Source organism: Acartia tonsa, chromosome 9, assembly GCF_053477335.1.
Source record: "Acartia tonsa isolate MP-2025a chromosome 9, ASM5347733v1, whole genome shotgun sequence".
NCBI classification, from domain to species: domain Eukaryota; kingdom Metazoa; phylum Arthropoda; class Copepoda; order Calanoida; family Acartiidae; genus Acartia; species Acartia tonsa.
In genome coordinates, this window is record NC_137268.1 from 38,263,982 (window position 1) to 38,289,920 (window position 25,939).

General features: G+C 32.3%; 1 protein-coding gene across 2 annotated transcripts; it reads left to right on the forward strand.

Annotated features, from left to right (window-relative positions):
- Window positions 1-835: 835 nt before the first annotated feature.
- LOC145328871 (uncharacterized) lies at window positions 836-25,478 on the forward strand. Of its 2 annotated transcripts, none has more exons than XM_080172795.1 (14): window positions 836-926; window positions 13,236-13,422; window positions 14,502-14,625; window positions 14,827-14,948; window positions 15,284-15,438; window positions 15,713-15,808; window positions 16,299-16,393; window positions 20,127-20,220; window positions 21,141-21,241; window positions 21,677-21,785; window positions 22,920-22,961; window positions 23,332-23,402; window positions 24,407-24,457; window positions 24,885-25,478. In XM_080172795.1, the coding sequence occupies exons 1-14, from the start codon at window positions 912-914 to the stop codon at window positions 24,967-24,969; spliced, it is 1,347 nt and encodes a 448-aa protein (XP_080028921.1). In that variant the 5' UTR covers window positions 836-911; the 3' UTR covers window positions 24,970-25,478. The 2 variants fall into 2 exon arrangements, with proteins under 2 accessions (XP_080028921.1, XP_080028920.1); XM_080172794.1 differs by lacking the exon at window positions 836-926 and adding an exon at window positions 1,116-1,208.
- Window positions 25,479-25,939: the final 461 nt, after the last annotated feature.

Below are 25,939 nucleotides of genomic sequence, written 5' to 3' on the forward strand. Positions count from 1 at the left end.
TGTTAATTTCTTTATAATTAGTTTTCATTCTTGTTAACATTTCGCTTTATCCCTATATTTCAATCTACAGACGGGGTTATTTTTGTTAAGCATTTTTGAGGGGTTAATATTTCATTTTCAACTAGCGGCTACGTCTCTAGAGGTCTCTAGTGGCATTTTAAATGTTTGGTGTTGTAAAAAAAATACGATACCTTGCAATGTTGCGAGGGAGTTTCTATCAAATTGCTACGATACTTTGCAATGTTACGTAGGAGTCCCTATTCGAGGGAAAAAAATTCGATTTATTGTGATTTCTCTTAGCAGGGTGGTGGTACCCTCCCCCAAAATAGTTATAAACCTTCCCGGGACCTATGAGAAGCTACCCTGTTAAGGATCGGTTCAGCAGTTAGCAAGATCCTTCGGTACAGACACACAGATACACAGTCACATAGACATCCTGTTACTTTAATATAAGGATATCTCTTTTCTTTTTTACCTTTTTTAAAATTAATTTTAAATAAGAGGTTGCGGAGTGTAAGTTTTTCGATTGTTTGTTTATTATTTTAGGTCAGGTTAGGTTAGGTTACATATGGTAATGATTAGCCCCATTGTGGTTTGGCATTGAGTAAGAAACTATAACCCCTTTTATTTTCTTTTTATTTAAAAAATAAGGGGATTGCCAGTTGGGGGAGGGGGGTTATTAGTGATCAACCGGTTACTTGTGAAAAACAACCATCAAAGTCTTCATAGAAATTCAAAATTTAATCCAGCATGTTTTTCATCCATGATAAGCGGACAATCGGGGAAAATTGGTAAAGAAAGAAAATTGTGTTGAGTTTTGAGCGCGTGGGAGATTTGAATAGAGGCGACAAGGCGCTCAAATGCAAAGGACACTATAATAAAATCGCTCAGTTACACATAAACCAACAACAATGATGGTGTTACAGGTTTGAATAATATTAACTTGTTAGATTTATTGAATGGTTGCATTAGTCATGTTTGTTTCTATTGTGTTACTAATGAGGGAGGGAGGGGGTTAGGGCTGTTACAATAGTCCCAATAGTTTTATAATAACATTTTCTTATTCGTTGGCTTAACAACTTTGGAAAATTGTAATGAGTTTTGAGCGCGTGGAACTTGAATACAGGCGACAAGGCGCTCAAATGGTAAGGACACTATAATAAAATCGCTCAGTTACACATAAACCAACAACAATGACGGTGTTACAGGTTTGACTAATATTAACTTGCTAGATTAATTGAAGAGTTTTATTTTTCATGTTTATTTCTATTGTGTTACTAATGAGGGAGGGAGGGGATTAGGGCTGATACACTAGTCCCAATAGTTATATAATAACATTTTCTTATTCGTTGGCTTTACAACCTTGGACAATTGTAATTAGTTTTGAGCGCGTGGGACACTTTAGTAAAATCGCTCAGTTACATTCGGGAGGGAGGGGATTAGGGCTGATACACTAGTCCCCATAGTTTTATAATAACGTTTTCTTATTCATTGGCTTAAAAACTTTGGAGACTTTTATTGAATTTTCATTGGTTGGCTTAGGAAGTTGAATGGCCAAAAGTTTTAACCACTGATTAAATTTAAATAAGGGGTAATTTTATGTATTATTGATGTATCGGCCATTGTCTTATACTTTTAGAACCCTTTAGAAACACATTTATTAGATTTTATAAGTAAAAAAAATCTTAAAGTTGTTAATCCTTTTTTTTCTTTAATTTTATTTGGAAGACTTGGTATAATCACCTACATTTCTTGTGGACAAAACAAATCCCCACTTGCTCCTTTTTAAAAAATCTGTTTTGAATTTCTGTATATACTAGCGGCTACGCCCCTAGAGGCCTCTAGTGTCACTTTGAATGTTTTTTTTTAAAGAATACGTAACTTTTCTACTGTTTACGTCTATGAGTAAAAATTTTTTTTTTGTGATTTCTCTTGGGAGGGTGGTGGTACCTTCTCCCAAAATAGCTATAAACCATCCCGGGACCTATGCGAAGCTACACTTTGAAGAAGAACCCAATCGGTTCACCAGTTATCGAGATTCTTGGTACAGGACACACAGACAAACACAAATCCTGGTACTTTATTATAAGGATTTCTAACCACAACCTAATTGTTTTCTCTTTAGCCTGACGTCTAGCAAACTAAAATATATTAGATTGTAATTTTTAGTTGCGCAGAAAATTCATTGGTAAAACTTTTGCCATTTTAAGTTATTTACTATTTAAATCACTGTCAAAGCCATATTTTTTTCTAAAAAAGCAAGTTAGTGGCATTTGATGCGCTAGTACCAAAAGTCAGTCAGAACCTGCTAAATTCTTGCCCATTCCCTTTAAGCCAATACCCAAAGTCTGAGACTCCAAAAAATTGAATATTCGATCCATTGTCCCCTCCCTTTCTCCCTGGGTAATTGACTATTTAAAAAATATTTTAGAAATGGATTCATTTATTACTTGGATCTTACACCTGATTATCATGTACTCAATAAAGTGAAACTTGTAGCTGGCTAAAATAAATACCACCTTCCACCAGTTATCCTCTTTACCCCATCCCTTCTCCTTCTAATCAATACACGAGCTTACCAATAAATTATGTGCATGTTAGCAACCTAAATTGAGTACAATTTTTCCTATGTCCACGTATATTCTACATCCATTCTTGTATCTTTTTATCTAAATGGAAGGAAATTATTTAAGATGGTGTTTTATAGAACGTTTTTACTGTTGGTAGAATGCAGGGAATAAGAGTTCATTGGGCTATTTGTTACACTAGTCCCCAAAGTTTTGTAACAACATTTTCTCATTTGTGAGCTTAATAATTTTGGGGACTTTTACTGAATTTTTATTGGTTAGTTCATTAAGTTGAGTGTCCAAACGGTTCAACCTAAAATTGTAATCTACAGAGAGGGTAATTTTATATATCATCATGGGGGATGTACATAAATTTATCGGCCAATGTATTATCCCTTTAGATCTCTGGCGTTTTTACTTGATGGTAGAATGTTTAATTGTGTGCTAGATAAAGAAGAAAATAATGTATTCGTATCATGATACCAAACTTTTTGTTTACTGTCTATATAAACCGTCAAAAATTAGGAATCTACAGGGATAAGCCAATGGCCGATAAATTAACGTACTTCGCCAATGATAATACACAATAGTAATCCCTTTGAAATTAAAATTAGTAGTTAAAACGTCCCTAAACCTGTTAGGCCAACAAATATGAAAACATTGTTTTAAGACTTTAGGGACTAATGCAATACGTATACTGTATAATTCAATCACGATGAAATAAAAGTATCCAAAGTTTATAAGCAAATGAATGAGAGAAAACTTCCAATGCCTTCTACCTTCCTGCATTACAGAGTATCTTTGACGGGTGGTGAGGGAGGGAATATTGGGCTGTTTATTGCATTAGCCCTTAAAGTCTTATAACAATGTTTTCATATTTGTTGGCCTAACAGGTTTCGGGACGTTTCAACCACTAATTTTAATCTTCAAAGGCATTAGTATTGTGTATCATCATTGGCTAATAATCATTTTTAGTAACGTACACTGTACAAGCAGCAATGTCCAAACTTTTCCACCAGTCTTTTTAGTCTTCATCATTGGGGTGGTACATCAATTTAGCGTCCACTGTCTTATTCCTCATGAACCCGGTCTAAAATGAAATTTTTTAGCTTCTTTATCCATCGTCAAACGGTTATAAAATTATGATTTAGACCATAAAACTATCATTGTTCACTAATTATTTCCAATAATGCTTAAAAAAAGATTATTTTGCTAAAAATCATATGATACTATTTATTACCTTTAATCCTTGCAAATTTGTATTTTTTGACATAATCTTGACAATAAACCATTAGGTTAGCAAACTCTTAAGTTTTATCCGGATAGTCAGTCAGACATCATTTTACTTTGTATTATAGATTAGTTTACATCAATTTAGCATTTTTAATTTACTTAAAAAATTAAAATCAAATTTGCTGCTGTTTTTAATTCTTCTCTACTTTTTGACAATGTTTATCCTTTAAATATATATATCCTAAAGTTGAATTTTAATCTGATTAAAACAGTACCGGCGCTACTTAATCAAGTTGATAAAAAGTTTGTTTGTGGTTTCCTTCAGCGTGTCGAGTGAAGCACATAATCCCCCCCCCCTCATTTTAAAAAATAAAATTAGAATATGGGGTTGGGGGTAGTGATCGTGCAGTATATCAGTTTAGGTTAAGTTGTATTAGGTACATAAAGCCTCTCAGGATTATTGCACCGCAGGTACAGGCCCTGCGGATTCTCCATGCAGAGGTTAGACATAACCCTCCTACTCCCCCCCCCCCCAAAAAAAATGTAATTATTATGAACTTATTATTCTAAAAAAGGGGTGAGTAGTTATCTGCCCGCTTGTCACGTTAAGGGAAAGCACGTCTTTTTTTAAAAGTAATGCATCTTACTGCAAGGTCATAAATAACGTCTTGGTATCCACTTTTTGAACCAAGAATCTGAAAAAAGTTAAAATAAAATAATGTTGATAAATAAAAATTGACCTTATTGATTGACTTTTTTTAATGATTATAGATTTCCTATGCTTGACCTAATTATACCTTTGAATTTTGCAAATATTTAAAACCATTGGACTATTCTAACATTACTAAAAAAGGACGTTAAGACAGACGGATTGACCCTGAAAATATAAAGTTTCCCTTTCTTTTAAAATCTAAACTAGCTTAGTGCAATGTCACTGAGAAAATATTCATTTTTGCATTATCTACAATTATGACATTCTTCGGCGTAAAAAGAGCGATCGTGCATATCTTTTTAAATAAGCTTTAGGGACTGATATTAATCAGCGATATACGAAGGGGTTGAGTGGATTCCTTTAGATTAAACAACTATCATTTGTAGGTGTACTAGAACATTAAAATGCAAATTTCCTACCGTTCCTTTTTAGGAGATTTTGCGTTAAAATAGCATATTTTGTCTTTAATTGTGACAAAAATGTTGATCTGTAATGATATTAGAAAACTAAACTATAAAATAAATCAAGAAACAAACTGGGTATAGGCTCTGAACGGGGCCAACCCTGCAGGGCCTTTACGTGCAGTGTCCTGTATTGCTACCCAGTACCCAAAGTAACCTGACCAAAAGTAAAAAACAGACGAAAAACTACCCCTTACACATCCTTCACTTTTTAATTTAATAGCATCTAGACAGAGTCGAAAAATTGCTTCAAACCACCCCAAGACATTTAATAAGCTTCCCTGAAAAGTACAACCTATTATGATCTACAATTTCTGATATTTCATGCCTCAAACTTCACTGTTATACATATATATAGAAATTTCAACATTGAATGCTCGGTAAATAATTGATAATATTCCTGGTTTAAATGAAAAATGGTCGTCTATGTCCATAATAGAAAAATATTGCATGCATAAGTAGCTAATACCTTTTTCAAAATTTATAAAAGCAAAATTAAATGTTTTTCTTTAGACTATTTCTATTTTCTATTTAGAGATTCATTATTTGATAAAATTTGAAGCATGTGATTGTCAATAGAACCATTACTCCTAGATTTTCTTAGCATAATTCCAATTTCTTTGGGAAGTAATTTTAATTGTAGGACATACGTAGAATTATAATCACTTTTTTCGCAGAATATCTATGAAAGAACAAGACCAAATTTAGATTAAATTCCCACTCATCTAAAGAACAAAGCTACTCAATTATCCACTTTTTCTGTTATTAGCGAGGCTAGTCTTTAATTTAGTATGTGCGGCCGTTCGTCCATCATGAATAATAGTATACTTGCATGTTGCTGTATTTCATTGCATTATTGCTAGTTATGGCCGTTTTCGGTCTTGTTTATTTGCTTCATAAAATTTTCTATTATAGTGATATCACTCATTTTTTGGTTTCAAATAACAATCTATAGTACCAAATAAATCAAAGCCCAATACTTAAAGATTAAAAAACAAATAATGGAGGAAAGATAAACTTCTTCAAGATAAATAAAAAATTTTCTCGTATTCATTCGAATCCGGTGGATAGGAAACGGTTCTCATCCATACGAAAAAACTATGTCTAGCATCGTATTATATCCAGCTTTCTACGAATATAGAAATTTACAATCATAAGATTAAAACCAGTTTTTTTAGCCGGTGCCTTCGGCACCTCGGGGCTAAAAAAACTAGTTTTAATCTCATAATTGTACTTTCTAATAATACGATGCGAGAAATAACTATTCCTGGCATTATATAAAACTTCACTCTTAAAAAGAGACCAACCTTATCTTTTGTTAGTTAGCAAGATCCATAAGGATAGTCAAACATATTTTAAGGAAGGGTTTAAGAAGTGCAAGAAAAAAAAATTGGATTTTAAGTACAGAATCCTTGTTTTTTTTAGTCAACTGAAACCGTGAAGTTTGTTTTAATCTAATCTAGAGAATCTAAATGCAGTGTATTACATTTCAGATTTGTCCTTAAAAGTACAAGTAGCTAAAAATAAGACTTTCGGTACAGACAAACATATAAACTTACAAACACCCTGTTACTTTTATCTAAATATAGCTGCCTTTTTTTATTTACTATACTAAACATACATAAATGTATATTAAATCATATTTACTTTTTTCATCAATGTTTTGGTATTTACATGCTACTTATAAGATTAATCATCCTCATATAATTTACTCTGTCTTAATTTCTTTTTGACTTAAAAAATTGGCTATGACCTAAGAAAGCGAAAATCTTTGACCGCAGTAAGCGTATTACTCCTAATCCTTTAAGAAGTATTTTCATTGATCATTGTGACATTTTCTTTCTTTGTCTGTCTGTCTTTAAGATATATTTCAGGAATTAAGTGAAGCTTAACATATCAGAAATATTTATTCAAAAACTAAAATGTTTGGATGTCTTTTTATTAATCAAATGTTGCTGACCTGTAGTTTTTCAGTGATAAAATTCATTTTAAGAAAAATACATGCGATTATTCAGGCGTTTGACAAAGCAGCAGTAGTAACTATGTAAAGAAACTCTGTAAAGTAAAGAACTCAGTAGGTTAAGTAGTTATTGTCAGGGATCTAAATGGATAAGACAATGATCTATGAATTGATTTAATCCCCAATGATGTTACATAAAATTTCCCTTTCTGAAGATTAAAATTAGTGATTGAAACGTTTGAATACACAAATTTATGAACCAATCAATCAAAATTCAACAACAGTCCTACAAGTTGTTAAGCCAACGAATAGGAAAAGATTATTATAAAACTTTTGTGACTGGTGTTTTATAAATATCCCAATGTCTCCTCCCTGCCTTTAAAAATCTCTTTATTCTTGATATGCCTACATGTGATTGAAATGCCAATTGAAAATTTATCAGATATGGCAAAGCAAGGCATGGCGGGCAAAAACAAATCAAGGATGACAACATACTTAAGTAGCGAATCACAAAAAATCACAGAATGGACAAACTGACAGATGGAGTTATAGTACAAATGTTTAGTTCACGTAGCAATGAAAAAAGAGATTATATGCAAAATCATGAAACCTTAAAAATGATGTCTAAATTTTTTTAATCATGACCTACAGACAGACGGACTTAAAATGTATAGATTAGATGCGCAAATGTCATTTTCTTAAGATTAGGTAGCCGAGAAAATTATACCCATAGCGTTACGGAAGTACTGACGGACAGATAAAGTTAAATATAGAGTAGATTCTCTACTAAAAATCGCATTCAAGTCAATACCTTTGATCAGAAACTTTGCAGGGTGATAATTCTAAAATTATTTAAATTATCCTATCTTAATATATAAAGTAGTGTTTTTAGCTTAAGATTTCGATAACTATTGACCGATTGAATTCTCGCTAGAAATAGGAGAAAAGCTACTGTGAAAAATACGAAGATAATTTTGTGTATCATCATTGGGGGTGTACAATTTATCGGTCATTGTCTTATCCCTTTAGATCCCTGGTGTTTATATATATCATATATTTGTTTATAGAGTGTCTGTCATGTCAGTAATCACGCAATAGTTTCTACTCTCATTAATTTTATCATCACCATTATTTGCATATTTCAATTGGCTGGCATTTTTTTTATATTTAATTAACTTAACATGAGATTTCAAGTACGACCAGGTACAATGCTATAAGCGTAGTTATTTTCAACTAGCGGCTATGCTCCTAGAGGCCTCTAGGAGAAATTGAGAATGGGGGGAGTTGAATTCAATAACCCAATTTTTTTTATTTATCTAAAGAAAATGTAAAAAAAATTGGGGAAGAAGGATTTAAAATCTTTTTTTCTTTGGGCGATTTCTCTTGGGTGGATGATTTTATGAAATATCCTATATTATAAAGTCTGACACTCAATATCTCGAAAATTACTGGTTCGAATTGGAATTACTTAAGGATATAAGTGTCTTGGGGTAGTTTTAAACTATTTTCATAAAATAAGAAGAAGGGTCTTGTGTGTTGAGCGAATACTTGGAAAGGATTTTTCGATTGATTTGTTTATTTCATTTACCCGATAAAAGGTCCTTCCCCCCTCCCCTCGCCATCCTCCTCATTTTATAAATGCTAGAGACAAAGCCACAAGAAGAGTTTTAAGGCAATAATTCATTGAAGTAAGATAGATTGAAAGCAGGGATCTAAAGGGATAAGACAATGGCCAATAAATGGATGTATATTTCCAATGATGATACACAAAATTACTTCATCTGTCAAAATAAGAGGTTAAACACTTACCTTAATGAATCAACCAATCAAGTTAACTAAAGTCTCCAGCAAATGAATAAGAAAACGTTATTTTAAAACTTTGGGACTAGTGTAATAAACAGCCTTTTCTCCCCCCCCCCTCTCTCTCTCTCTCTCTGGATTGAAAGACAGATAGAAAATCTATAGAAAGTACATGCATTCAATTTCCTTATTCTAAAAGGCCTAAATACATTAGAAGAAAATTGCAACATCTTGGTGGTCTGCATTGTTTCTGCCAATATTTGGCATACATTCATAAACAATGCCAGAGATACAGGTATGTGACAAGAAAGGATTAATCAATTATGTCTCAATTTCTACCAGAAGTTGAGAGTATCCACCATACTGGCAAAATTAAGAGGGTGGATAAAGGCCCCTAGTTGTACACACACCTTCTAACTCTCTGGAAAGGGTCTACAAGTTACTAGGCCCATAGTTGTACACACACCTTGTACCTCTCTGGAAAGGGTCTACAAGTTACTACAACCCCCTAAAACCGCCAAGGGGTTGTTAAGTTACACCCTAACATTAAAAATTGAATTACTTTTGAGAAAATTGATTTTGTAGGGGGGAGGGGGGTGCATCCACCCACGATTTGATATGATTGTCCTTTCCTTCCCTGAAAAAGAAATATGTCAGGCTATTAATCAATTTATTTGGACCGTGTCAATTATATTTAATGCAAACTAGTGGCAAAAACTGTGCGAAACTTTTATTTTGGCTAATTAATGGTGACTAGCGGCTACGCTCATAGTAATCTCTAGGGGCATTAAAGGTGGGGGGGGGGGGGGGGGGGTGTGAAGTCATTCAGCCCCTTCCTCAAATTTAGTTTTCTTAAAGTAAAAGTAAAGAAAAACTTTCTATGACCTATAAGAAGCTACACTGTAATGGAGAACCATACCGGTTCAGCGGTAGTATTTGGCACAGACAGATAAAGATCCTGTCACTTTTATAATTGTATTTATTTTTAATTTTATGCAAATGTATGGAAACCTAAAGCTTTATTCTTGGCTAGTCCTTGAGAGAATTTTTTCGAAAAATATATTGCTACTTATAAAGTAAGCTCATATTATGATTTATATATTAAGTAAAAGATCCAACTAAACGCTTTTTAAATTTATTGTATCATTGTATTATTCCAATATGTTTATAGCATCGAACCATTAATATACTTAAGTGTAAATTTGATGTAAAAATTAATTAGAGTTTGATAATTAATGGCTATTGATATTGTATGATTGTAGGACCCTAGGTTCTAGAGGGCTTCGCCCTTTAAAACATCATTTAAGAAATATTTTTTGGCGATTTCTCTTGGAAGGGTGGTGGTTCTCTCCCCAAAATATTTATTAACATTTCCAGGACCTATGTAAAGCTATGAAGATACATTGTAAAGGAGTACCTTATCGGATCAGCGGTTAGCGAGAACCTTCTGTACACACAGACACAGATTAAAGATAATGTTATTTTTGACCCTAATTGTCCTTGTTAAAATACATTGTTTGATAGAGAAATTTAAGCACTCGCCCACACTGAGAACAGCGTAATATATAGAGAGCGTAAGATATCAAGAGGAGGAAGGGACATTGGACTGTTTATTACGCTAGCCCCCAAAGTTTTATAATAACTTTATCTTATTCATTGGCTTAACAACTTTGGGGACTTTTTTGGGATCTTAATTGGTTGTTTCATTAAGTTAAATGTCCATAAGTGGTAATTTTGTGTAACATCATCGGGAATATACGTCAATGTATCGGACAATGTCTTATCCCTTTAAATTATTCCTGGTAATATATTCACAGTAGACTTAGTAAGTAAGTATGAACGTTTTCAAATTAATGGCTCTCTCTATATAGCATAGCCAACAATTTAAGGGCGAATTAGAATGAAAATATTTGACATTTGTGAAATTTCATGCTGAAATTTTCTCCTTGTTTGAATATTTAATGTTTAACAACTTTGCTTTTATTTGTTTTTGCGAACAAAAAAAATTTAAATTTTTTCGTAAAATCTTTGATGAGGCCATTTTTAACTTTGTAAGTTAAACTTTTTTATTTAAAATTTTCAAAGTTAGATTTTTAACTTTCTTGAAATAAATAAAATCCCCTACCTAATATAAAAAAAATTAAGCCTGTCAAGGTCATTTATTTCAAAGAAAGAATATACAAGTATGGCTTCAAAACCGATTGATATCCACTTGATTATAACTGGTTCTCCGCCATACTAAAAAATCATGTATAGCATCGTATTACAGGCAATTTTCCACGAATATTAGAATAAAAATAGTAAAAAACAGTTTTGTTTGCATGGGCCGTAGGCTTCTCTAGGATAACAAAAATATTAAATATTTATTTATATCCGCGGAAAGCTGTCTATAACACGATGCGATAGTTAAATATTCTTGCTTCCTTTTCAAGCCTACTGTGTGTGTATGCATTACTTGTAAGTAGATAATTAATCAACTTCAAGATAGCCACAACATTTCAATTAAGACTGTACAAGCGTAAGGACATATATTTAAAACCTAGATGTATCTGGTTGTAGTAGTCAAACAACCCTATAATTAATGTTTGAATGTTTTTTTTTTAATTAAAATATTATAATTCCCATTAATATTTTACTAGAGGCAAAGCCGCCCATAGTTTTTGTCAATTGGGAGGAAGAAAATATAATTTTCTCAGTTATCTTAAGGGTAAGACAATGGGTGATTACTTGATGTACATCCCCAATTATGATAAACACTCATAAATTTCTTACTTATATTAAATTCATTGGTTGTACCTAAAGTTGTAAAGCCAACAAATGAGAGAACCTGATTATAAAACTGTATTCACAGTATTATTAAAGTCCATAGATTAGATAGTCATAGATTTTAATTTTGGTTTAGATTAAGTTTTCTTTCTAATATATAACATGCTTATGACAGGCAAGCATTTTTGAGATCTTAAGTAGCTGACAACTAGACAAAAACTATTTTTTCGTTTTCTGTGAACCTAAAAAAAATTATGTGTACATATGAGAGCTATCCCATCTAAATTCTTTTAAAATATTTGACTAAATATCATATCACAGTAAAGCTTAGAAAGCGTGAAAATGGTTTTAAAAAATGGGCATATTCCAGCAAAAAAAATTTGGTAATTTTTGAAACACCATTATCCCTATATATACATAATGATGTTTGTCTGTACCTATAAACTTCTTGACCGATATGTGTCTCCTTTATCCTTATACTAAAGTAACAGGATGTTTGTGTGTCTATATGTACCGAAGGATCTCGCTAACCGCTGAACCAATCGGGTTCTCCTTAACAGGGAAGCTTCTCATAGGTACCGGGAAGGTTTATAACTAATACCCCCCAAAAAAATGAAAAATTCCCTCCCAAAAAAAATTTTTTTTTTTTAAATTTTTTAACTAAAATTAAAAATGAGGGGGGGGGGGGCACGCCGCACCCCCCCCCCCAAAAAAATGTTTTTACGTTTTCTTTTAAAATCTAAAATAAGAAATTGGGTTATTAAATTCGACTCTCTCCTCCTCAAGTGCCCCTAGAGGCCTCTATGGGCGTAACCGCTAGTTGAGAATATTTTAGTATGGTATTAATTTTTGGTGGGGGGGATAATTGTAACTCCACCCTCAAAAGACAAAATTAAAAAATTTTAAAATTTTGACTTTGATAACAAAAATGTATTGCTATATTTTATAGTATTTGTAATTTCATACTTAAATTGCTTAAATACAGGATACAGTACAAGGACATACTTGCATTCTTCCAAAAATGCCAAAAATCAGATCAAAAGGATAATTAGATCATATAAAAAGTTGCTGTCAAAAAAATGTATTATTCAATATCCCTGTTAAAAACTGAATATAAAAAAATATTTGAAATTCTTGTGAAACTTCTATATCTTAGTATATCTAGCATACTTTAGCCGGTAAAATACTCGTTTTATAAGAATTTTTATGTAAAGCTGCATATGGATCTAAAAGGATAAATAGCCGATAAAATGATGTAAAGCAACGATGATACATTACATTTACCCACCAATTAAAATTCTTGATAAATCCCAAAAGTTTTTAAGCTAACGAATAAGAAAACGTTATTCTAAAAATTTGGGGACTAGTGTATTGGTGTAATAAACAGCCCAAAGTCCGCTCTCTGAAAATTGTATAGATATATTAAAACCGCATATTATCTGTATAATCTGTAAATAGAGTATGTCCGTATATCTATCCGACTATATGTTAACTTTTTTATAGACACACTTGCCTCTTACAAAGCTTTGCACCTTGCCTCTAGGGATTTTTCCCTAAAGGTTCAGTGAAGATTTTTTCAAATCTTTATATTTATTTCTCGCATCGTATTATAAATAATCTTCCGCGGATATAAAAATGTTCAATTATAAGATTAAAACCAGTTCTTTTTAGCCCCGAGAATTTAAAGCTTGTATGTGCCTAAGTCTTTCTCTAGATTAATGAGCTCCATTTTCTAGGTTACTCTATCCCTCGTGTACCTGACCTCCAGTGTGCTGTGTTACGAAGAAACTGGCGGCAATGTGTACGGATATCCTGCCCTCGGCGATGTTAAAAATCCTTACTACGCCCTTATCGACTATCCTGCTTTTGAAGACTTGCGCAAACAGAAAAGTCTGCTCAATACTTTTCCTTTCAATCAAGAAGGTAACAATCGATTTATTATTACTTGGATGTTGCACCAGATTTTCATGTAGTCTGGTAAGTTGGTGCTCTCAGTTGGCTAAATAACAATATCACACACACACACTCTTTACCCCATCCCCTTCTCTCTTACTTTAAGAACTAACTGACCAATGAATGAGGTTCATATTAGTAGGCTAAATTAACGACAAATTTTTCACTCATAATATATCCACTAATGTGTGACATACTGGATATTGAACAAGTGGAGATTGTAAAAGGGGAATTTTTGTCGTCAATTTAGGTTGCTAATATAGTTGGTCAGATATTGGTCAATACGTTCATCCATGATCAGGTGAGGGGATTGGATAAAGTCATGAGGAGAAGGGGGGGTTAAAGTTTAGGTATATTAGCCACCTTAAAGAAACATCATCAGGTTATCAGGGCGGTGGGGTATCAAAATTTTCAAGTGCACTGATCTTATCTCTCTTGCAAAAAAAAGATTAAAATAGATTTTCCTAAAATTGAATTTTCCTTTTTTTCAACTAGTACATTACTTTTAAGTCTTCCTTTTCAAAACCATTTTGCTTGCACTTTACTTCTCGTAAATTTCTAATATTAGATGTATTATACAAATTATAGTCATTTATAAAAGGAAATTTAAAAATAAGAATTTAAATATAGATCTTTTATAGGTAATCATAACTCCTTATGCTTTACCATATTCGTATGAGGAATCAATATACATACATTTCTTATATAAATTAATGGAAATATTAATTGCATCCTGATTTTCACGTTCTCTAATAAAGTTAAACAGCAGTGGGGTAAAGTAACGATTCCCTTCCACCCCCTTTATCCCATCTCCTTCCCTCCTACTGGATTAACAAACTTACCTATAAATGACAGGGGAAAAGCAACCTAAATTGACAATTGTCCTAATATCCAATTATATTCTATTTAAATACATTCATGTAATTATTTCATTTAATGGTTAGTAAATATTTTTTCGCAGACAGTATGAAAAGTTCTTTTTTTTATGAATATATGAAAAGGACTCTACGGGCGTAACCGCTATTGTACCCTCATTTCCTATTTTTTAGAAATAACCCTGTCAGAAAGCCTTAGTGATGAGCCGTTGAACGCGAAGCAAACAGAAAACCGTGGCGTAGCCAGAACTGCTCCTAAGTCAAACAAGAATAAAGTTCCCCCATATAAATTTCTCAAGTAAGAATTTTACCGGTGCGTGGAGAAAAACGTTTTTGATCCAAAACATTATTGACGGTCTTCAGTCCTTCGGGTATATTGATTTTATAATTTTCATTTCAGCGGAAAACTGCCTCTATATGCGACACATAAAAAGTTTCTATAAAATTTTATCAAAAAATATCAAAAAGTGTCTACATTTTGCCATGGTGATTTGTTTAGAAATAATGAAAATGAGACTGATGACTCGGAGGACAATGGTGCAGCTGAAGGAGATGCTACAGAGAGTCATCCTGCTTTTACTACTGTTTCTCCTGATACTACTCAATTTTCTGATGAAGAAGGTAATTATCATTGGAGTGCTACCCAAATTTGAATAAACATGATCCCTAACATTCGTTGGTTTAAAAACTTTGGGTACATTTATCTTGATTGGTTGGTATAAACTAAAAGTGTCCATACAGACTGTTGGTACATTTATTAAATATTGATTAATACCATTTTCTTTATTTTCATTCTTTTTAACAAGGCGATAAAAACCTAGTAATAGTGTCTAACTTTTTATCTTTGTGACGTAACACAAATTGAAAAATGAAAGGGGAGGTGGGAAAGGAAACCCCCCAAAAAGAGATGGATTTTTGTTACGTCACAAAGATAAAAAGTTAGACACTATTACTAGGTTCAGGAGATAACACAGATGAATCAACAACAGATGCTCAAATCCCTTTTGGTAGCTACCCGACGGGAGATGACAAGAATTACTATGGCTCCACCTCCCTCAACACACTGGCTAATCTCAATCCTGGCTCAACTGGAAAGAAATGTGTTAAAAAGGTATCATAATGTTGCAAGATTATGTTTTATATCTTTAAGTGCCTTTATGGGAAATTGAAGGATAAGGAAGGGGGATGATCAACCGCTTTCCATTTCAGTTTTGAATAAAAAAAGTTATGAAGCTTTCCTGGACCGTTGAAGCTGTGGTCGCAATTTTTGTATTACAGAAAAAAAAATTTTGTATTGGTCATATTTTTGCATAAATCAACCACATTTTGGCGGGACACTTTAATGTACACCCAAGAATGATAAAGCTAATCTAATTTAATCACAGGTGATGATGGTTGAGGAGACAGTTTGGGATGATGTGGAAATTTGTGACCATTCTTATGATAGGAGGTGTCACACATCTTTCACTACTACATTTGAGGTACACCTACTTTATATATTGCTTGCGACTACGCCCCTAGAGATAGCGATACTTGAAGGGGGTTGAATAGCGATACTTGAAGAGGGTTGAATTCTACCCCCCCCCCTCTCATTTTGATAATATTTTCTTTTTAATTCGTACCTAACTGTTACAGGAATAAGCATGCAAAGTTTTAAATTTTACAGGACTAAATAAATTTACGGATGAATCGACCGACCAACATACCCTAGATGTAGAAAATCTTGGGTTTTAAACAATATTTTTTTCCAGTACAGCTTCGAAACCGATTAGTATCTGCTGGATTAGAACCAGTTCTCAGCCATATTGTAAAATCATTCACAGCATCGTATTACAGACAGTTTTTTTACGAATATCAAAATTAAAACCATGAAATTAATACTAGTTTTGGTAGCCAGGGCCTTAGGCCTCTCTTGTTCTAATCTTATAAAGTTTCATTTTAATATCTGCGGATAAATAACTAATCTTCTAGGCTCAACAACAAGAAGAGTGTGAAGAGAATTACAGAAAGAATTGTTTTATTAATTATGAAAAAATTGCATTCAATTCAACCGTCCAAATTTGCAGGTAAATAAAACAGGGGTCTAAAGGGATGAGACAATGGCCGATTGATTGATGTACACCCCAAATGATGAAACTTAAAATTACCCCTGCTATAGATCAAAAATAGTGGATGAAACATTTTAACAATCAATTTAATAAACCAACCTATTAAAATTCAGAAAAATTATATTATTATAAAACTTTGGGGACTAGTGGAATAAAAAGCCCATTGCCCCCTCTCTCTTTGAAATAAAAGTGAAAGGGAAAACCAGTAAGTCATTTAGTGGCACCGCCAATATAGATACATTATTCAATATTTTTTGGCGATTTCTCGTAGGATTGTGGTAGTATCCTCCCCCAAAAAAGCTTTGAACCTTCCTATGACCTATGAGAAGCTGAACTGTGGAGGTGAACCATAAACCATATATGAAATAGGTGTTAAAAAATTAATAAATAACATATGAGAGATTTAAACAAAGATCAAAAAATATAAGAGAATATTATTCATAGAGCAACTTAGCTCTTAAGACCTCATTTTTCACACGGAATGAAATATTTCATTCTGATTTATTTTTGCAATTCTGTTTAATTGAAACCAGTGAATATAGTGTAACTTCATAGCAGCAACCTTGCTAAACAGCAGCTTATACCAACAACGAAATTAAATAGGGAAAAAATCACGAAACCCATACATGATTTGCAGCTGTCGTTAGGTTGCAACAATTGACAGCTTTTTTTATTTGCCCCTCAGATATAATTCGCTTATATGCTATTCCTTATTCCTGGCTAAATAGATTTATGTTTTGATTATTTTATTACTTTACTCTTGATTTAAAATCAAAACTAGAACATTTTAGCATACTGACTAATTTTTTTAAAAATCATAAAACTTAAAATTTATAGAAAGTATAATCATTAAGTTACATTGTAACAGATAGAGATGGAACAATGGGCTGTTTATTACACTACTCCCCAAAGTTTTATAATAACGTTTTATCATTCGTTGGCTAAACAACTTTGGGGACTTTACAGAATCTTGATTGGTTGGCTTATCAAGCTGAATAATCAAACTTTCAACATTAATGTTAATCTACAGAAGGGGTAATTTTGTATATCATTCATCATTGGGGATATGCATCAATTTATCGGCCATTGTCTTTTCTCTTTAGATCCAAGCACTGTAAGACTGAGGTTGCTATTTTATTTTCATTTGCTGTTTTTAAGAAATACCAAGCAAAATTTGAGTGGGTTTTATTTGGCTTGTGTACTTGTTTAAATATTGGCGGAGATTTTAGTTCCCATTCATCCTATTTCATTTATATTTATTATATGCAATAAAAAGTACATCATTACCCTCCAAAAGATGCTTTTTAATGACCCTTTATTCAATTTTTATTTAACACACAATTTATTTTCTACAATTATGAAGGTTAGATAGAAAAGAAGAAGACAACATGAATATACTGAGAAGGTTATGGATTGTTATTATAGCCAGCTAAAATTTTCAATTTATTAGAGTACATGATAATCTTGTGTAAGATCCAAGTAATAATAAATCCATTTCTTTAAGATAATCATTTATTTCCTCAAGAAACATAAGGAATCTAAAACAATAAGAAACGTTTGGACAATCGACTTAAATAAATCATCTAATCAAAATTCACAAAGTTGTTAAGTTAACGAATAAGAAAATGTTATTAAAAACTTTGGGGACTTGTGTAATACCAGCCCATTGTCCCCTCTTTCCCTGTAAAACATTCATTCCTTCCAAAAAAAATGTGGTTAGATATAATTCATTTATATGAACTACAAAATAGTACTTTTATCATCAAATAAGATTTTGACTAAAAATTAAATCAGAATTTAAAAAAAATATCTATGTACCTATTCTGTAAACCTTTTTTGATCATTAGTGTATTTTCTAAATATTAAAATATTTTTGGAGAAATTTTTAATTGGGTAGAAAGAAAACATTTCACTGTACAATAACATTAAAAACAAAATATATGTGAATAGGATAAGAGGTTGAACGCTCTTTCTTTTTATTTAGCATGGCTTTTACATTAGAGTAAAACACTAGAGTGAGAAAGGGTTAAATAACTGTATCTCCCCATCGCATCAACCTTGTGCAACCTTTCTATTGGGTTATTGAAAATCAACCAATGGTGTCGCTTATATTAACACAACCAAGTAGCAAAAATAATTTAGAAGCAGACGAAAAGGGTCGTTGAAATATGAAGGGAGGTATTTGTCTGTATATACATTTACAACTATAGATCTGTTGCTTGTACATTCTTATTTTTTGGTAAATCTTTAAGCAGTGTTGCGGGTCCGCATTGATTGTATGCGGATCCGGATCCTCTAAATTTGGTCAGTGCGGATCCTGATCCTTGACAATAAATTTTCAAAAAAAAAATTAATTCTTTAATTTCGAATTTAAAAATACTTTTAATGTTCAAGTCTGAACCTAAACCTTAAAGATTGGCTCTCATCACAAGAATGTCTGATTTTCAAAATTTGTAAGTGACTATTTTATATAAATTTAGGTAGATTTTTCAATAAATTTATACCCCAGGATCCGGATTCGGATCCTTGAACTCAAATAAGTGCGGATCCTTGCGGATCCGGATCCATAACACTGTCTTTAAGTATAAAGAGTTTAAGCCTTTATGTTTTTTAGTAAGTAATGCAATGTACTATGGCTTAATACGAAGTGTTCTCTAAACTATTTAATTTCCATTATAATTTTCTTACGGAATAAACCATTAAAAAATATTTTGGTTAATATTTAAATTAACTAGTATTCAATTAATGTTAAAAGCTTATTAATATTAATCATTTTACTAAGATTCTTAGAATAAAATTTGTTGTATTAAATAGGAAAGTTTTTTTTTTAAGTACAACAATATCTTGTAAGTCTTTAGAAAGAGAAGCTTTATATAGTGCGTATGAAATGTGGCCTACCATTGTTAATTGATATGTATACTGACCTGCCATTGGTAATTTAGTCTGTGTATTGGTCTATCATTGGTTATTTGTATTGTACGATATCATTTAAACAGGCACTATGAAAAGCTTAAAATTATGAACTTAAACGTCCATAAAAGTAAATTTAATAAAAAGCATATCTTTAAGCATCCCAGTAAATTATAAAAGTAACATTTAACAACACGAATAAAGTTAAAAAAACAGCACATTGAATTACACAGACAAACTAACAATTAAGACGTATCAAGTAGCTTTACCTTTAATAAGTGCATTTAATGAGAAAAAAATTACATCCTATCATCATTACATTTCTTTATTTGGAACTTGCAAAAAGGGTAAAAGTGTGATAAGCTAAAGTTAAATGAGTGATTATTTGTTCACAAGGTTCAAAATAGCACAATATATAAGTTAAAATTAATTGTTCCTATCCAGGGATCTAAAGGGATTAGACAATGACTTATTATTGGTGAACTGTATTTCCTCAATGATGATTCACAAACTTGCCCCTTTTGTAGATTACAGTTAGTGGTTAAATGTTTGGACAATCAACTTGAATTAACCAATCACAATTCGATAAAAGTGCCCAAAGTTGTTAGGCTAACGAATAAAAACATTATTATAAAGATTGAGGACTAGTGTAAAAAACAGCTTAATGTCCCATCCCTTCCTGGTGCCTCACCCATAACACTAAAAGTTGGTGCGGAAGTTGAATGTCTCCCCCATTCATGTTTTAAAAATGTTCCTTCCTGATTATTTTATTTGTATTTAGAAATCCCCTGGTAAAGGATTGTTCCAATAAAACTGAATCAGTGTGTAGAACAGAGTATGAATCTGAGTGTGAAACTAGACAGGAGGAACATGAGGTTAGTATGCATGTGTGGGACACCTGCCATAATTTCAATCTATGGCGTGCATAGCGATTCACCATAGGGGAAAGACAATCCGTCCCAATTTCAATTTTAGGTTTTGCCACCCCTCATGAAGGTTGCCACTTCATACTTGCAATTACATTCTGATATTTTTTCCTTAATCATTCTAATAAAGTAACAGGATGTGTGTTTGTCTGTCTGTCTGTGTATGTGTACCGATCGCTAATCGCTGAACCGATCGGGTTCTCCTTAACAGGGTTGCTTCTCATAGGTCCCGGGAAGGTTTATAACTATTTTGAGGGAGGGTAACACCACCCTCCCAAGAGAAATCACAAAAAATCGAAATTTTTATTTTAAGTATAGAGACTCCTACGCAACATTGCAGGGTATCGTAGTGACTTGAAAAGAGACTTGAAAGCAACATAACTAAGTATCGTAGAGACTTGAACAAAAAAAAACATTTAAAGTGCCACTAGAGGCCTCTAGGGGCGTAGCCGCTAGTAATAATTAATATGTGTGTCTGTTTAGCTGTTCTTGAAATATTCCTGAACTTCAGTACTGTAGTAAATGTTTTCATCCTAGTTATAGCTTATTAAAAACACAAAAAATCATTGAAATTGATCTTTTTTAGGATTATTCTTTTGGTATATGATTTTGTATAACATCCATGAGGTGCCTTCCCTTAAAGTGTGTCGTGCCAAAAGAGTAACCCCCCCCCCATTATTTTGAAAAAAATTAAAAATTTACAGATTGGGAGAATAATTTCTTTTCTTTATGTCAAATCCCTGCGGGGGTCTTAACCCTGCGGGTCTAATACCTTTATATTTTTTATTTGATGGGGGGGGGGTTCTGTTTCTGACTAGCAATTTTAGGGAAACCACCAGCCATTCTCAATAAAACATTTAATTTTGTAGGTTGATGATGATGTGGTAGACTGTCAGGAATCATATGAAGACAAGTGCCAAGATGTAGTGTTTGGTTATACTACTACAACCAAATGTCAGAAATTCCCCAAGTAAATAATTTTAATGCTTTAATAGAGAATTCTAGAACTTAAACTATAACCTCTTTGAAATACATCCAAAAAGACCTCTAGGGGCACTTGGGGGATGGGCAGGGGGAAAGTCGACCCTTCACTATTAATTTTTAAAGTAAAATTCATTGAAAAAAAAACAAATTTCAGAGGGGGGTATTTTTCCTAGAGCAATTTCTCTTGTAAAGGTAGAGTTTTTTTCCCGTAAAAATAGTTATAGGCTTCACTGTAAATGATAACCATCTTCTAGAATTAGGAAGAAGATTTATTTCTTTTAAATCACCCTCTATATCCGATACATATAGCATATGAAGCAGGCCGTTTTGGAAATGTTAAAAATTGGAAAATTCTATGAGGTAAAAGTTGTCGCAAATATAGATTAGGTATTAATTAAAAAATTTAAAAAAATTTTCTTAGGAATAAATGCACAGTGACGACAAAGAAGGTAAAGAAATATTCTCCTGTGACAAACTGCAGGAAGGTGCCCATCACACTGTGTGCCCCAGCTGGATGTGGATTCAAAGCGGTAATAGTTACATTTTTTAATTATCTTGGATAGGGGAAAAGAAAAATTTATGCCATACAATAAAAAGGACCAATGATAGGCCAGTGTTCATTGTAATTGACCAATTGTAAAATATATACTGGCCTATAATTGTTCATTTGTATTGTATAACGTCATTTTTTATTAGGCACTATAAGCTTCTTCTTTTCTGGGTAAAATAAGTGGTAATACCTTAAATTGAAAATTAAGGAGGGGGGGGGGGGGGTAGTTTTATTTTTCTATGCCTAAACCCTGCGGGGCCTTTACCAGAATGGCTAATTAGTATTCAATATAATATAATCTAACCTAAATATCAATGCACTATATTTTTTTAACAAAAGTTACAATTTATGATGAAATATGAATTTTAGGAAATATATAAAAAGCAATATATAAATGGTGAGTAAGTCTGAATTTGTCTGAAAAGGACATATTAGACAATTCAATGGCTCACCCCAAAGTGCCATGTCAAACACAGAACACCCCTCCCTTGTGTTAAAATAAATTGAAAATAAGGGCTTGTTTTTTGTTTTTTTTTATATATAGTTTTATTAATATTTAACAAATAAAATAATGAAATGAATAGATGTCTTTTGTTTTTAAATTAAATTTTTTCAGTACAAAGAATATATACTGTCTATGTTTATATCAGTAGTTAGGATGAAAAATTTAATTAATTCCATTAGTCCAAAACAAAATCTCTCTGATTTTGAAGATCCTGGATCATGGCCAGTCCATGGCCGCGGTTACCAATCACACATTTCAAAATTGGCGAGGGGACAATGGATATATAACACGTGGATATTTTGACAGAGGAGATTTTGCCATTATAATAGGTTGCTAATATAGACCTCAGATATTTTCATTATGGTAAGGGAAGGTGATGGGGTAAATTGAAAAGGATGAGATATATCGTTATATTAGCCAGCTAGAAGAAACACTATATCAGGCTACGTGAGAATCTCTGATATGCTTCTCCTTTACATTGTAGTTTCTCATGGACAGGTTTATAACTATTTTGTGGGAAGGGACCACCACCCTTCGAAGAGATATCGCCCTTAAATACATAATGTTATAAGCTGCAACATTTAGACCTGATCCAATATTTGTTTGTAGGGAGCTGAAGTCTGCCATGACAAAGTACAAACCATTGTCCAGGTATAATATTCATTTTCTTTATTTACACACAATTAAAATTATTTATGTACACAGTGTATATAAATCAGGTATATAAAGGGATAAGACAATGGGCGATAAATAGATGTACATCCCTAATGATGTTACACAACCAAGCTCTCACATCATAGAAAAACAGACATTTAAATATATATGGCTTGCGGAAAATGAGGTGCTAAAAATGAAACTGGGAAAGCATTCTTATCACTTTTTACCCCCAAATCGTTTCACACCCCCCTTGTGAATAGATGTTCACGCAACTGCAATTTTTTCATCTCTTTATATCCTTTTTTTCACAGTAATATAAATAATATTAGATAGGTTTAGTGACTGAACATATTTTACTCTCTAGGATAAGCCTACAGAAGAGTGTAATATTGAACCTCAAAGAGTTTGCAAACATGTTACAAAGCTAGTTCCAAGGTAATATTACAAAAAAATTTAATTTTTAGACAATAAAGTTATATAATTTTTTTTATAAAATAACAGGATGTCGGTCTGTCTTTTGGAAAATATATTGCCAACTGCTCTTTTCAATAAAAATGATTATACATAGATATAATGTAGTTTTTACATCTAATTTTAACCCCCCCCCCCCCATCCTCTAAAAAAAGTTTGTTTTTTTGTCAAAGCCCCCCTGCATTAAGGCGGGTTGATTTCCAACTTTTTTGGAATTTCACATTTTTTCATATTGGCAAGGGTTACTGGCAACAACGGGTGCGCGGGGGGGAATAAAAAGTACCCAACCCCTTATAAAACCCAAAATTGAAATTCCTTTAAACACAGGCATGTTGCATATCAAAATGATAGCATTAAAATGCTGATTATGAATCTGAAAACCGTTTTGAAAAATATTGCTCCTAGTTCGAATAAGAGCTCATTAAGTACCTAAAAAGGCTGATTTAGTCAAAATTGTTTATTTTGGTAGGTTATTTGAAAATTATTTCAGACTGAATCAATATTTTTCAAAACGGTTTTCAGTTTTGTAACCAGCATTTTAATGCGGTCATTTTGATATGCAACATGCCTGTGTTTGAAGGAATTTCAATTTTTGGTTTTATAAGGGGGCGGGCACATTTTATAACCCCCGCGCGCCCGTTGTTTTTGGATTTAAAAATCTCTTTCAAATTTCACAGGGTTTTATAATGGCCCAGTAACCCTTGCCAATGTGAAAAAATTTGAAATTCCAAAAAAAATGGAAATTAACCCGCCTTACCCTGCATCCCCTTGAAGAATCTTTAGTGACATCCTCTATCATCCCCTTGAACTATCTTTAATGGCCTTCACTCATTTAATGATAGAAATTATTATTTCAAAACCGATGGATCTTATAGATATTAACCCATCTCCAAAGGCAAAATAGATGAATTTAATGAACAAGCTGTTCTTTCTTAATATCTGATTTATTCCTATTGTTAATTTTATAGACTGAATCCCAAGGAAGAGTGCGTTGATGTGCCAAAAGAAATATGTTCCAGGTAGACTTATCAAAAATTAAAAACTTCATCAGTAAGATTTTAAGTAGCAAGGCTACGCTTTAATTCACCATGTACGTCCGTCTGTCAGTCACTCCGTCGGACGGTCTGACTGCATTTTCGCAGAATTTTGGCTATTTTTTTATTTGTACATTTCGCCCAATATATTTGGTGTTTTTGGTCCAATTTTTTAAAATTCTGTTCTGAGATTCGAGTTTGTAACTTACTTTGACCGTCAGTCTTTCAGCCATCATACAAAATATAAATATTAAAAAATATATGTGAGTAGGTTTTGTGATTTTTTCTCCTATCTATGTTTTTATCTATGTTCTTGACTTTAACAAATGCTATTAAAATCTCTATGTCTGTATTCTTACAACTTCTACTTTACCAGAAAAAAAAGTAATACTATTATTTTTGTTATTTTAAGGGCAAGAAGAAATCCACGAAAGGAAAAGAAGCCCATGATCAAGGAGTGGTGCTATGTGCCGTCACAAGAGTCTGGCCTTTTGTAAAGAAAATGAGCAGTTTGCCGCACAACCAATTATATAGTTGAATGTCGTCTTGCCATCAAGTCAAAATGTGCATTTATAGCACTAATATCTATCGGAATAATGTAAGTTTATGTAATTAATATTATCCATTATTATTATTTTATTCTAATGCCCTTCTTATTATGTTATTGTGAATTATGTTTTCATTTTGTCTAATTGCAATTAAGAATCTCATATTGTATGAATCTCCATTAAAGCTTAACATTTACTTATAAGAGTTTAACCAATATTTTGAATCTCATGTTACAATGCATAATGTTGTTATTTGGATTTCGCTAAAGCGTTTGACGCTGTTTATAATTAATTGACTATTTGTATATCAAACTATTGAAATTATATAGCATATTTTGTTTACATTATTATTTTTTGTATGTATTGTAAATAGGTGAAGGTTTTCATAGGTTCTAATCTGTGATCATATAAATAAATTATTGTTTTGTTTCCGTTTAAATAAAACAGTCATATCCTAAGGATTATTTTAATTTTTAGATTCAAAGATTTTAGGGACAAATTTGATACATTTTTTCTCGCATCGCTTCGGTTTGTATGATGCAAATAGAACTTATTGAGGATTTGTTTGTCTGAATTAAATTTTTACTCAGACGACATTTGGATTGATATAAAATCTAAAATATCATTATCCCATTACCAGAATAAAGTGTTCATTCTTTATGAATTAAAAAGAAAGACAACATCCAATAAAAGCGAAGCTCTAAAATAAGACGGAAGGACAAATGAACATTAATGCTTGTAGAGTATTAGAACTTACTAAAATAACAAAATTGTCTGTAATTATTAAGGAAAGTTGTTGCAAACTTGCTTTTGTACAGGATATTGGTTATGAATACCCTTACATTTTTTAGTCTTGATTTTGTATATGCCTCGCTTATATGGATTGTACCTTGTTGTGCGAAAGACCAAATTTCTGCAA